This window comes from Tympanuchus pallidicinctus, unplaced genomic scaffold (assembly GCF_026119805.1).
Source record: "Tympanuchus pallidicinctus isolate F22 unplaced genomic scaffold, pur_lepc_1.0 scaffold1, whole genome shotgun sequence".
NCBI lineage: Eukaryota > Metazoa > Chordata > Aves > Galliformes > Phasianidae > Tympanuchus > Tympanuchus pallidicinctus.
The window spans coordinates 6,983,014-6,997,277 of record NW_026294618.1 but is presented as its reverse complement, the minus strand read 5'-3'; the positions used below and the strand labels follow the sequence as shown (position 1 = coordinate 6,997,277).

Sequence of the window (14,264 nt, the reverse complement as noted above, 5' to 3'; positions counted from 1 at the left end):
AAATATATATATATGTGAAGTTTCCTATGTATGAATGAGAATTAGCTATTCATCCACTGTAACAGTGCTCTTAAATGCCATAACGTGACTCCAAGAGAAGCCAGAATAAAGTAACTGAGAGCAGGCAAGAAGCTCCAAGACTGACAGAAGCCAAAATAAAAAGATTCTCAAAGCAACTTTCAGTTAGCATTTTAAGCACAAGTATACTGGAATCATTACAAATATTTTAAACTACATATCAAATATATTTACTCAAAGCACTCATCGTTTCTACCTTGCTATCTGCTGGTTTCAACAACAAGCTGCAAATCCAAATAACCTTGTATATATTTTTTATTTACCAGCTTAGGTTTACACGCTTCCAATAACAGACAAATTTCTGTAATACAAGAACAAGATATTCTAGTTTAAACTTCCAGACACTAATTCTGCCACTCTGCAGTATTGTAAGATTTGTCACCAGTCACAGTACTAAATAAAATCAACAGATCTGACAGAAGTGTAGAAAAGATAATTTTGTTTGGAACTGTGGGGAAAAAAAAAAGGGAGGGAGAAAATATCCTGCATTTTAAAGCTATGTAAGATTGCTAACCAGCTTGCCAAGATAATTGTGAAGAAAATGGATATAGAGTTTTTTAGCCTTAGTCTTCATCTCTAGTAGTTCCTGGAAACCAATTAAGAGCTAATAAATGCAACATTCAGAAAAATCAATGGCTTTTCAACTGGGCAAAGATTAAGAAGTCTACAAGACGTGCCACTTGCCTTCCGAAGTCCTATGTGTTCAGAAATAATTCACAAAACTGCCAGAGAATCTACAGAAGCCTCACCAGATCAGCTCATTTGAGTCCTTCCAAATCTCAAATTGAAGTCTTTCTAATGTAGCTGAGAAAACATTGGCCAAGATCTAACCAACTTTGGAGCTTGTTCTTTTTTTCCAGGTAGACAAAGTTGATTTCTGATGGTCACATTCACCACTCTAGCTCAATCTGCGACTGCAATACTACTTTTACCTCTTCAGGTTTAAATAAAAATTGAGCTGCTAGTGGATTCCAATTAGCTCTTGAGAAATCTGCAAGCAGCAACTACAAACTCTAGTTGCTCTCTGTAACACCAGACCCTTATACACAGCTAACTTTAACCTCAGAAGAAATAACCTTCAGCAATGACGAGGAACTCACAGTGGATAATTAACTGAGCATAGCTCTCAGTGTGATACTAAGGCCAGAATTGTGAACATCCTTTTAACAGAAAAGTATAGAAAAGTATTAGTTCAAATTTACTACCACAGTGAATAACAATTTCAGATGCACATTGGAAACTCAAACAGGATTAAACAAAAATACACGACTGAATTGGAAAATAAGAGGAACAGCATCCACTGAAAGCTGAAGAGAAAGCCTACAGACACTTGCTTAGTTCAAGGAAATTTATTAATAAAGGGTCTTCAACCTACTGACAAAAGTATTTCAGAAACCTACAAAAACAAGAGTGGTCGTAGCCAATTTAGAAATCTAATAATGCAAGTTTTTCTTATCTCTCGGTTGGTTGGTTTTGTTTTTTTCCAAAGCAGGAGTTGAAGCAGTAAACGCTTTGGAAGGCAAAGCCAGAATTACTGAAACAAGTAGGCAATAAAAAAGCTGGATTTTTCTTTTTTTTTTTTTTTTCCTAACATCACAGTTTAGAAGTTTCCAACCTTTCTCAATTTTCAGAAAAAAAAAATCATGGAGGTACAGAATTTCTCCTGTAAATGAAGCTGTTCTGAGAGCACATCTGGGTTTTCAGTTACCTACTGTGGTCAACGTTAGAGCTATCCATAGACTTGGGGGTCTATAAACTACAAGCTGAACACAACTGCACTAATATGAACAAAAATGAAGTCAGCGCCCCAACAGAGGGGGCTGTATTTCCTGATTCTGGGTTATTACACTGTCAATCTCATTTCTCTCCTCAGGGTGGATTTAACAGACATTTCCTAATCCAAAAAGTCAATGTATTATCACCAAAAGTACACTTGGACACATGCCAGGCTCAACTGAAAATACAGTGTTTTAAATGGTATTCTCCCTAATCTTAATTGTTAATGCATTGCATTTCTAGAACACAGCTCTGTTGTCACCACACCTTCAATTAGCACAGCAGTCCCAATGCCTATCTACCTGTTCACTGCGTTCAACACTGCTTTCTGTAGCCACAGGCACTGCATTCCTCTTTTGTAAAGAACAGCGTTTTATCAGATAAACTCACACAGCTGGGAAAAGTAGACAAGTTTCAAGCTCAGCCATCCTTTAACAGCACTGCCCAAGACTGACACGCACTCCATTTTCCATTTTAAATTTAATTTTTTATGTGGGCATTTGTAATTGTCTTCTATCCTATTTATGCCCTGTTATGATAAATGAAGCTAAACATACCTCTTTTTCTTCTTGCTTCCTTGATTTCTTCACACATCTTATTAAATTCTGGATCCAGTTCAGCAGCAATGATAGCATGAGCAGTGTCCTTCAAAGTACAAGCTCTATGTCTTATTATTTTATCTAGAAAACAAGCAGAACACTTAGTACTTTTAATCACAATTAGTAAAAGACTTATCATTTCTACGTAAGTTTGTTCTGTATAAGACAACACTGACATAGATGGAGCTGGAAAACAGAAATACATGAAAATGTACACGGATCAATAACAGCGTGCTCAAAAATTCCAACCCAGCAATGTTAAAAATATAGTAGTTCTCAGAAGTACAAACTGTTAATTTAATCAATAGTGGCATTTCTAAACAAAGGCAAAAGATGAAAGATGAACACACTCAAATCAACTCGCAGCTCTTCAAAACTCACGAGAACCAGCAGGTGTCGCCAGTTCCCCCAGGCAGATCTACACAGAATCATGGAGTGCAGTAAGAGTGCCCCAAGTATCAAGAGACTTGTCCAGGAATAAATTCACTCCCTAAGGGGGGTAACATCCATCTATTGTCAGCAAAATCGTACTGGACACCCTCTGAATTTGTACAGCAGATCAGGACTACATTCCTTACTTTTTTTTTTTTTTTTATTGTTTAATCTTTCTTCAACAAATGCTATAAAATTCCATCTCATGCTTCACCAGATTCCTGTTGATAACGAATAGTTATTTCTCATTTTGACCTGCTCCGGAAAAACTGGCCAAAATCTCTTTGAAATGCACAAAAGAAATTCTTCCATTGCTGTTGCTGTATTTGAGAAGTAATTTTGACTTAGCAAGTTAAGCCATATGGGCAGAAAACTGACATCTAGAATGCTGCTTTTCAATGAAATCTACAACACCATTTACTTTTAGCACAAACATATTTAATTTGTCAATTCATCCACATTGAATTGCTTTTTCCAGCTGATGGATGTACTTATACAGCAAACACCAACATTAATCTCTACAGCGTATTATATAATTAGCATATTTAATCTGTTTTAATAATTACTAAGTACAACAATTAAGAGTATCAATGAACGTTTATTAAACAAGGTTTATAAATCTAGAAACAGTATATTTTACAGATGAGAGGGCAGCTGAGTCAAAAATAATACCAACATCCAGCCCAATCAAGCCCTCAGTATGTTTTCTGAGGAAATCTACTACTGCTTTAATTGACTGGAAAGCAGATTTATTCCTTTTCTTTTCTTTAACACACATATACTTGTGGAGCATCTTGATTTGTGATCACAAATAAACATCTGCAGTTTGTTGATGTGTAAGTCAGTCAGGAAATAAAATACAAAACAACCTACTAAAAGGAGGGGGAAAAAAAAGCCTCTATAGTGATCAAAGCTCTACATGGAGTTTAAGTTGGGTCTTTGATATTGATTAGAAGCTTACTGTTGAAATAGCCTTCCCCAAAACCAGGTTTGTAGAGTCACGTTAACATGTCATACTTGCATTTAACACAATAGGTTTTTATATAAACCTACCAAAAAGCACCATGAATGTAAGCACAAGTTGAATCACACGACCACAGATGACCATACCACCAACAGTATTCTATCAAACAATACAGGGGCACAGATTCCCAAGTCTACACCAATATTTTACTGAAATAGCAAATGTTATTTTGCATCTTTTGAAGGGAACATTTGACTGAAATACTTTTCTCACATCCTGTGATAGGCAAGACTTTCCCACAGACGTTTTGAAGATGCAAACACTAATCTGTCTAATACACAAAGGTTTCCATTCCTGAAGAATGGAAAAAATGGTCAAATAATGAAGGGAAAAAAGAAAGATTCTCTTGTTGAGATCTACCTGCAACTGTATAGAAAAATAAATTTTAAAAGAACAAAAAGAATCCAGTTTTGAGCATTTATGTTCAGTATATGAACTGTTTACTCCAATTGCCTTTCCAAACTGAATGACAGAACAGAACCAGGTACAGTATGATACTTTTGCAAATTCATGCATGAGACAGAGGAAGGATATAAGCCCAGCTTTAAAAATATGAATGTTTATAGCTTAATAATCAGTTAATGGATTTTTTTATAGCTTTATGATCAGTTAATGGATTTGAACACATATAATGCCTACTCAGAATAGAAATGATGTACTGTTCCAGCAGTGTATTCATACAAAAACTCACGACATCTTACATGCCAGAAGAACAATATATAATCAATATGTGACAATGCAGAAGACAGAACTTTCAACTGCCTTCTCAAAGTTGAGAAGCTACAATCAGAAACTTAACCTAGGAACAGCCAGATCCATTTCTCCTCATTTAATCCTGACATAAGGAAAAAACTAAAATGTTCCTATTTTGGCTCCCTAGGCGTGTTTCCTAAAGCTCTTCTCTTTGGTTAAGCTCAATGAAAAGTTCCAACTCTACATTCTGCCCAAGCTGCCTTTGCTATTTCAAGTTTCTGCCACACCAAACTTGAGATTCATGTTACGATTCCTAGAAGACCTGACCTCCAAATCTGTTCTTTGGAGGTAGAGAGACCTGCTCTACAACTTCAAGAACCTCTTCAGACTATATTTCCCAGAACCGAGCAACCAAGCTCACAGATCCAAAAGGCCTAAAAAAGGAGAACAAAAGGTGTGAATTAATGCCAATTTTTCCCAAAGCCCATCATTAAGTCAAAAACATGTCGGTCACATGCAGGAGGTGTCACTCCCAGCCCTCACTACGTGAGCAGACACTCTTCAGAGATACTCAGAGAATCCCATATGCCCATCAAGGCTTTGATTATCTCGTAATTACACATTAGAAGTCCTTAAGCAGTGTTACCAAGAACACACTGAATCATTTGCTGAATTCTACCAGTGTATTATTTTTTTTTAGCTGTAATACAAAAAGCATCCATAAATCAAAGAAAGGTTTCTTTTCAAAAGCTATGAACTAGCACTACTTTCAGAAGGCACATGAAACATGAAAAACTCTCAACTTGAGGCTTCACAGCTACACAAATGCAAGGCAATTCTTCTCACATGACTCTGGCTTTGCAAAGCTAGGATCTGACATTATAGGAACTAAACCGTGCAAAACAATTTTAGAATTACAACATGTTTTTCAAAATAACCACCCAAGAGGATTAGTGCTCTCAGCATTCAGCTTACAGCTCAGAAGTACAGGAGAATGGGAAAGAATAACATCAAAAATTTGAGTTAAAAAATATACGTGATCAGGCTATAACCTGGTAAAATTATTTCATAAAACACTTAAATGCATTGGTCTACAGACAGAGTCAGACTTCTGGTATCACAAATATAAAATAAAACTACATTAAAAGGACGTTGCTTTTGCATTTTAAATGTTTTCTTGATGATTCTGAAAGCTGCCAAATGAAAGGCTTTCTTTTAACAATATTCACAATAAGGTGGCCCCTGCAAAGAGTATAAAATATGCTCTTTCCTTTGAGTATGAACAGTTTCCCATGCATTTCATTCCACAAATTCTGCCTTAATTGAAAGCACAGTGTGACACTGTGGAGACCAAACCTTCTAAATCTCTCCTAACCAGCTGCAGCAACTTCCTTGCCTGATGATCTATCTCACTTTATTTCTATCCCCAGACAGACATTTCTTAATTTCTGTAGGTGCATTTCACATTTTAAGCCAATGAGAAAATAAAAGCAGACCACTGCCAGATTGTGTGTAGTATTCTCTCCGCAGCTCTCCAAATCGCACTGGCTTTTGTTGCATATGCAAAGTCAATTCAATGAAAATGAGCTATTGAATTTTAAAAGGAGCTACAAAACCTAATTTATTAGAGAACAACTCTAAGTGCTGTAGCTCTTGTAACGTCCCCCAGTGCTCCAAGTGCCTTAGAACACTAAAAGCACAGACACTTAGGAAATTTGCTTGTTTATCTTAATTATAATAAAGCATGCAGCTTATTTAGAGACTAGAATAGTAACTGAATATGTGATTAAGTACCACGCTTTCAATTTAGGAAAGCCAAGATGAAGCAGATCTTACCTCCAGGATCTTTGTCTGGATTGTACTCCAATGCATTGCTGCATATCAGATCAATATCTGTTAGGAAATCCTTGGCTGTTAAGTAGTTGTGTTTATCAATTTTGGTTATTACTGTTGACAGGTCCATTGGCTCTTTGATAACTTCAAGGTAATCTGAAACCTGCAATCAAACAGCACACAAAAATGACAAAGGACTGTATTTGAACACTGCTAGTTTCATATCTTTGTAGCCTTATTCATTCCACATGCTTAGCCCCTACACAATAACTAAACAGTTTCAATAATAAAAGAAAAATTATGTTAAAAGTCAAAGTTTCAACAGGACTTCCAGTTTCTTCAGTTTCTCTAAAATGGAGCTGATGGTGTTTTTGAGGCACAGCATTTTATCTAAATGCATTTTTATTTCTAGTTTTTTTTTGTGACTGTTATAACACTATCTTGAGCTGGAAAGAGAAAACAAGAAGCTTCGCCCAAAGAAAAATGAGGAAAACTGTGTGTTGTTCAAGTTTTCAGCAAACTTTTCATTAAGCTGAACAGTCAAATTACCGACTTGTAAGTATATGTGATTAATTAGTTCCTTCAATCAATTTTATTTTTTAGAAAAGTCAGGTTCTATTGATCGAAGACAGTAACTTTACAGAAGGGCAGTCTAAAGAGAAAGTATTATGTCAGAGTTCACAGCTTACTACAGGCTTAGCTCACAAATGGAAATTCAGCTTCCACTAGGGCACACTGAAAATATTTTACATAATTAATGGTACCATAAAGGGCTCAAGCTTGACAGTCAAATGTATCAGCACAGCTGCTGTAACAAAGTTCATAAAAAAAAAACTATTAATTTGTTATTTACTTCAAGGCAGAAAAATCCTATAGGTGCATGTTTCACTGCAATTAAGGTTGCAATCAATTAGAAACACTGGCAGCCTCAGAAACAGCATTGCTTTTTTTCTTTTGAAATCACCCATGTATGATGGTAGCTGCCAAAATAGTGAGCAGTTACACACATATCCAGATCAAGCTGCAATGGCTCTGTTAAGACTTAATAGGTTTCTTTAAATGAAGTATCTATAGATATTCATACAAAAATCTATTACAACATAAAATAACTTCAATGCTTTAGTGCAGTGGACAGCAGTACGTAGCCTAACTCCCTAAGCACACTGAAATTTATGCTGAAAAATTCAAATGGCAAAAATTCTCCTTATGCCTCTCTCTACAGAAACATGATAATTAGTTCATTGAGTGGAACGCCAAGTCATGAGCTTCCTCTTCTCATTAGCACATCAGAAATAACCTTTCACTGGAAGCTGTAAACACTGCTGTTGTACTAGTCAGGAAAATCTCTGATTTGTCACACAGCAGCATTATTCCCTCTGCAACGCAAGCAGGAGTGGAACAAGCTTAACACTTCTTCAGAAAATCAGACAGCTCTTCTACAATGGGACAGAGCCATGCTTGAAAGGATGACATGGGACAAAAAGGGGCAATTTCTAGCGCTGCCACACATTACAAGGCATGCAAAAAAATCCTGCTAATGTGATTTTATTTAATTTCTCCACCCACAAAGCCAGGACTGTGGTTTTGTGGGTATTCCGTTTTGGGGGTTTTTTTGTGTTTTTTTTTCTCCCTAAACTTATTCATGTGTATTTGAACTGCAAATTCATTGGGGGAAAAAGAATTTTACCACGAGTACGATGGATTCCCTACAACTCCTGAGCAGTTTCATAATAAAAATACTCCTTTGACCATGCTCACGCTGCAGTGCCTTCTTGAAGAGCTCCTCAGCCTTTCACACAGCTTTCAAACAAAAACAGCTACACAAGACTGAGGAAAGCTCCCACTAAGAGGACTGCCTGAGACAAAAATACGCTATTTAGGCGTGTGAAATTTACAATGCAAATTCATTTTCTACAGTGCTGTACTGCAAACATCTCATATTTGTCTCGTAGTATCTGCTAATAGAAATGTTTCATGAGAAACAAAAGACAAACAATCCTAACTACCAGACTTGCAGCATTTGATTTTTAAGTCAGGCTAAACCACGTCCTTTTCTTATACAAGCATCTGAAAATAGATTTGCAGATGGAGCCACCTGATCAGTTAGGTGTGCACACTATATAATCATCCAGCAAATGCCTTATAAAGTGCTACCATCTGCAATTAATGGCATCTGTAAGCATTACTGCTGAAATTATTCAACAATACTATTAATGCTTGCTACATTACAGAACACACAGATTGCTTTTCCAATACTATCATGCCTACAGGACTATTATGCTCTAAAAGCTTTTATTAAAGAATAGTATTTATGCTTCCAAATATTTCAGAAGCACTGGCAGGGATGGGAGTGGCATTTTTAAATGCTACTTTTAGTTGGAAAACTGACAGGAAAGCACAGTTTCCTACAGGTTACTGGTACAAAGAACATTCTCAAACTCCTTGCATCTCAATTGACGTGGCTGTGACCATCTCACCAGCTAAAACTAACAGCCTAGATAGGAAAGATTACAGCTAAAACATTCATTTTAATTATTCACTTCTCCATTTCCTTTTTCAATTGACACTCTTTTTCTAATAACTTCAACTTCATTGTTTGCACATCACTGAAACAAGACCTCTTCAATATCCACCGGTTTGCTGAAGATGTTAAAGCGCTTGTCTGTAGCCAGCCTCTTGGTTACATCCCTGAGAAACAACCGCAGCTCTCTCAACGTGTTCTCTTCCTGGTCCTCCATTCGTTGTTTTTCTGCTTCCGACAGCTCACGGGCAGGAGATGGCAGTGCAAGAGGAAGAACTTCCATAGCACGAAGAGCTAGGGAAAAAAAACAAGAAGTCAGACAACAGAAGTATTAACGACAGCGCATTTTATGATGATGCCCCTCCAAATTCACTACGTGTTTAATGGGTCTCACCAACCAACCATCAATAAACTCTTAGTCCCACAGCCCCCCCATTTTCTAAAACCAGTAACTGCAATTCCTCCAGTCCTCCTCCAAATAACCTTTCTGGGTACAGAAACATTGCCACCTATTACCTACACTAGCTGTCAGTTACTCGTGCCTTCTAAAAAGAAATCAGCATCAGAAAAGGAATCAGAAAACAAAACACTGAGATCACATTATTATTGGCTTTACTTAATTTAGTTTACCAGCCTGTTTCCTTCTTGGTGGGGGCATTGCAGCCTCATCAAGAATTAATCCTCTGAAAAATCGCAATCTGTCTTCTTCACTTGGTTTCTGAATATAAAAAACCTCTTCATATTGGATTCTGAAAATACATTTCACCTACAAAAGAAAATAATGCTGTGTAAAAACTGAGCCTCCACTCAAAGTGACATAATTCGCAACCATACAAAAATGCTCATCACAAACTTTTCCATTTAACCACATTAGAGAAGATAGGAAACTCTGTGTACAATCTGTGCACACTGAAGGAAGGGATGCCATCCAGAGGGACCTGGACAGGTTTAAGAAGCGGGCCCACATGAACCTAATGAGGTTCAACAAGGCCAAGTGCAAGGTGTCACGCCTGCATTGGGGCAATCCCAGGTATGTCTACAAACAGGAGGAAAAAGGCCCTGTGGAGAAAGACTTGGGGGTCCTAGTGGATGAAAAGCTGGACATGTGCCAGCAGTGCACACAGAACAACATCCCTTTGTCAGTTTGGGTCAGCTACAGAAGTCCTGCTCTCTCCCAGCTTCTTTTGCACCCTTATGCTGCTTGATAGTTGAAAAGTTGGAGAGTTTTCAACACTCTTCCCCTCCTAAATGCAAAACACAACATTATACCAGCCACTATGAAGAAAATCAACTCTACTCCATACATGCTACTGGAATTCCATCACTGCCTTCAACAGCAGACCAGAGAACAAGCCCACGATGGGTTGAATCCATCAACACTTTAAAGGAACTATGTCATTTCTAAACAGCAAGTATAGTTCAAGAACTTGGCCTCCTCAGCAAAATAGTGTGGAGATTCTGACTGTCAGTAATGTGGAAGTACCTCCCTCATTGTAATAAAATTTGTAATTTTCTGTAAAGTTTGAAAAACAGCACAAAAACCAATGTTTTCATGTGATCAGATCATGTTGAATAGCACATGCATCCATAATAACACTGCCCTCCACAATCAACTTACCTCTTCAGGCAATTCACTATACATGGACTCAGAGGTAGACAGCAGAAATATAGGGGAGAAAGATGGTATATCTTGCAGCAAGGTTAGAAAAGTAGCTCTCACAGTTTCACTGACAGCTTCCCACCAATCACCAATCTGAGGCATGTAAACAATACTTGGTACTGTTCTTCGAGCTTCACGAAAGATCTAATTAAAAGTAACAATGATATTTAACTAAAATCGTTGTTATCCCCCATGAGAAGCAAAACTCTTGCAGACTAGGAAATGAGTTGCGTTGGTAATACTTGGGATACAAATCCTCCAGTAAATTAACATTATCTAATAATTAAGGCTTTCTAAGCAACTGTTTGCAATTGTTAGCTGTATCATTCAGTTATTTTACATCCTTGTGGTAGGCCCTACAAAAATACTGCTTGTTGTGTATGTTTTAAAAGCTTGTCAAGATTGAACTATCAATATGAAAATTAAACTGGCTTGCTACCCTTACACACCATAAAATTCACCACACACTTAAGCATTTACAGTAAGTAATTGAGCATAAATCCACAACACAATGATTTACACATAAACTAACAAAAATAAAAATCCGGAACCAAAAACCCAGATTCAATTTACTTGAGATAAGGTTTGCGCCTGAGCAGTCATGTTAAAAACATGATTACTCTTATTAGTCAACAGAGATCAGAATATCCATCTAGAGAGATCTATATTTAAAATATGCCTATGAAAACCTGGCTTTTACCTAACACACCACTCAGCTGCCATTATTTAGATGCTACAGATCTGTTCCAGAATTACATCAGTTACCTATTAGAAGAGAATTTTAAATGTCACCTGTGCACACGATTCTTCAGGTGTTTTGGCACTGACTGAATAAAGTGCTGGCAGATCTAGCCTGTGTACAGAGAACTTCTCAAGAGTGTGCAATAGTGCTGGAGCAAGGTGTGAAGTCTGACCCGATCCCCTCTCTCCAGTTAGCAGTAATCTCGGTCGGTAAGAGGTTGGCTGGTGATAAGCTGACCTGTAACAGACAACAGTTAGAATGAACATGCCACCCTTACCAATGGAAATACATATAACCTCAATCTCTGCTTCAAGCCTGGGTATTTGTTTTGGGTCTTTTGTTTGCTAAGAATCCAAAAGACCAAGTAATGGACAACTTCCTACAACTGCCTAAAAAGATTCAACAAACTGTAAAATACTTGAGCACTAATTCAGCTCTAAGTAACTCAAGCCTTGTCTACTGCTTGAATTTCACAACAATTTTATTCAAACTCATCAGCAAAAATGTGCACGTGTTAAACTTATACATCATATGAACATACTTTCACATAAATGGACTTTCAGTCAAGTTATCTATTTGGTCACATCAAGTTCATGCATCTCTACAGTAACCTCAGAAATTTCAAGTTAATAAACTCATCTTCCAAAAATAATACCTAAGATTTCCAAGAAGAATGTAATGTGTTGTAATTTAAGAAATAGGATTTAACAAAAATCACCGTTTATATTCTACTCTTTAACTAAGTTTATTTTATGAGAGCAGAAAGACTGCAAAGATAAACCTTATTTTCATTCTTGCTACATAGAAGACATCCTAAGAAGGAGTTCATGTAAGAAATTTGGTATTAAATTAAATTTAGTATTAAAAACTTGACCACACGCTTCTCAGAGAATTTAAATTATATCCTTATTTTTAAGTGTAGATTTCCATAAATGCTGCCCTGGCACCACTTTTTAGCAGAAAAAAATTTAGCATTTTTCCACAAGATGGCTCTACTGAACAGTACTACTACTGAGCAGTTCTCCTAACCTCATTTTCTTTATTAAGCAAACTCCCCAGAGAAGCTACGGAACATAGGCTAAAACGGTTCTAACTAAAAACCAAAGAAATGTTACTTTACATGTAATTACTGTAGGCAATTCAAATTGAACAGAAAGGATTCAGCCAAGTTTCACACAATCTTTCCAAATTCCCATTTCCCAAAAACTTTCCAAAAAAACAGAGAAAAACTATGTTGAAAAACCTCAAAACATTTTTATCATTTAACCAAACAATTGCATACACTGAAGCTCAACAGTGCTTCAGACCAAGACAAAGCAAATCTCTACTGCCATCATAATGTTTCCTACAAAGTAAACCTCTAAATTTAACCCTCAAAAATCACAGAATCATAGAATCCTTAGAGTTGGAAGAGACCTCTGAGGGCCATTTAGTCCAACTGCCCTGCAATGAACAGGGACACCACAGCTAGATGAGGCTGCCCAGAGCCTGACGCAGCCTGGACTTGAAAGTCTCCAGGGATGGGACATCAACCACATCACTGGGCAATCTGTGGCAGTGCCTCACTCCTTTACTGTAAGCGATTTTCTTCCTCACATTTAACCTAAACCTACCCTTCCTGAGCTTGAAACCATTTCCCCTTGTTCTGTCATCACAGACCCTGCTAAAAAGCCTGTCCCTTTGTTTTCTGCAGCTCCTCTTTAGGAGCTGAAAAAGGCTGCTCTCAGGTCACCCCACAGCTCCAGCCCAGGGAAATATTCCTCAGTATCTCTTTTCCCAGTGTGTGGTATTTCAAATCAATACTGCTTGTTACAATTGAGAATTGCTGTTAAGATCCTTACTTCTAAGACAAATCTATCTGTTCCAAGCCGTTTCTGATTGCTGCGTTCAGGACGTGGCCTTACCTAAGAGCATTTCAATCTAAAACCTCTAATCCGTGCAGTTCTATTTTTCCTCACACAGAATAGCATTGCCACCACACCTTTATTACCTCTACTGATCTAAGAGTGCCATAATTTGATCCATCTGGTTAGAGACATTTAGAGAAACACTCACATTGTAAAATGAAGGTAGGGTTTATGTATAGCAGCTGATGACTGTTTCTTTGGTGATCCTGAGGGACAGCTCGTCTCAAAAATTGATGAAGCATTCTCATCTTCACTATCATCTAATATTAGACTTGGTACATCTGTTCCAAGAAATACATTAATTAGTCTCATCACTTATACTCACAACAAACAAGAAAAGGCATTACAATTTTCTTCAATTACAACACTTATTTTCAAGAGTAGGAAAAAAAATATTATAACTGTCAAAATGTAAGAACACAGAATAATAAATACTTTCAAAAAAAAAAAAAAGCAAATTAAATATTGTAGAAGTCTAATAATTACAAATTTACTCTTCAAGCCAGAAAGCAGAACAATCTCACAAACCAAAAAATGTTTAACTCGCTATGAATTGCTTCATTTAATTTTATTTTACTGTCAGAGATTTTTCAAGGATGAAGTTATGAAATTTTTAATTCCTCAGACTATAAAGAATTTTGTATTTATTTCTTTCATACTGGTGACCCAACTTTTACACTTCTTTTGGTAATTTTGGTACACTTCTTCCAAAATTACTCTCTGCATCACCACGTGGACAATGTGTGTTTATAAGGAATTGTTTCCCACACTCTGACAATCTGCCAAAACAAACAAACAAAAAAAAAACCACCACAAATGAAACTACTACAATCAATGCAGCCAATCCTGAGTTCATATTCTGTACTTCAATCTATTTTAATTCCTTTTCTAATGCATCAACATGATGAGGTAATTTCTACATAGTCCTTCAGAAACGAAAAGCTAAAAGACTGATTACATTCTAAAGACAGCCTCTGGGGACAAAAAAACTGCAAAAAA

At 36.9% G+C, this 14,264-nt stretch overlaps 1 protein-coding gene across 4 annotated transcripts in view; it reads right to left on the bottom strand.

Moving 5' to 3' along the window:
• Nucleotides 1-14,264, bottom strand: part of ATAD2B (ATPase family AAA domain containing 2B) — a 72,976-nt gene that overhangs the window by 19,775 nt on the left and 38,937 nt on the right. For 3 of the 4 annotated variants that reach the window (XM_052688047.1, XM_052688066.1, XM_052688076.1), the window contains exons 17-23: nucleotides 13,414-13,546; nucleotides 11,409-11,595; nucleotides 10,575-10,760; nucleotides 9,587-9,722; nucleotides 9,054-9,250; nucleotides 6,439-6,598; nucleotides 2,412-2,534 (exon numbers count right to left, since the gene is read on the bottom strand). In XM_052688047.1, the coding sequence (XP_052544007.1) occupies nucleotides 2,412-2,534; nucleotides 6,439-6,598; nucleotides 9,054-9,250; nucleotides 9,587-9,722; nucleotides 10,575-10,760; nucleotides 11,409-11,595; nucleotides 13,414-13,546 (1,122 nt within the window). The remainder of the gene's footprint in view (nucleotides 1-2,411; nucleotides 2,535-6,438; nucleotides 6,599-9,053; nucleotides 9,251-9,586; nucleotides 9,723-10,574; nucleotides 10,761-11,408; nucleotides 11,596-13,413; nucleotides 13,547-14,264) is intronic. The other variant, XM_052688056.1, reaches the window with a different exon arrangement.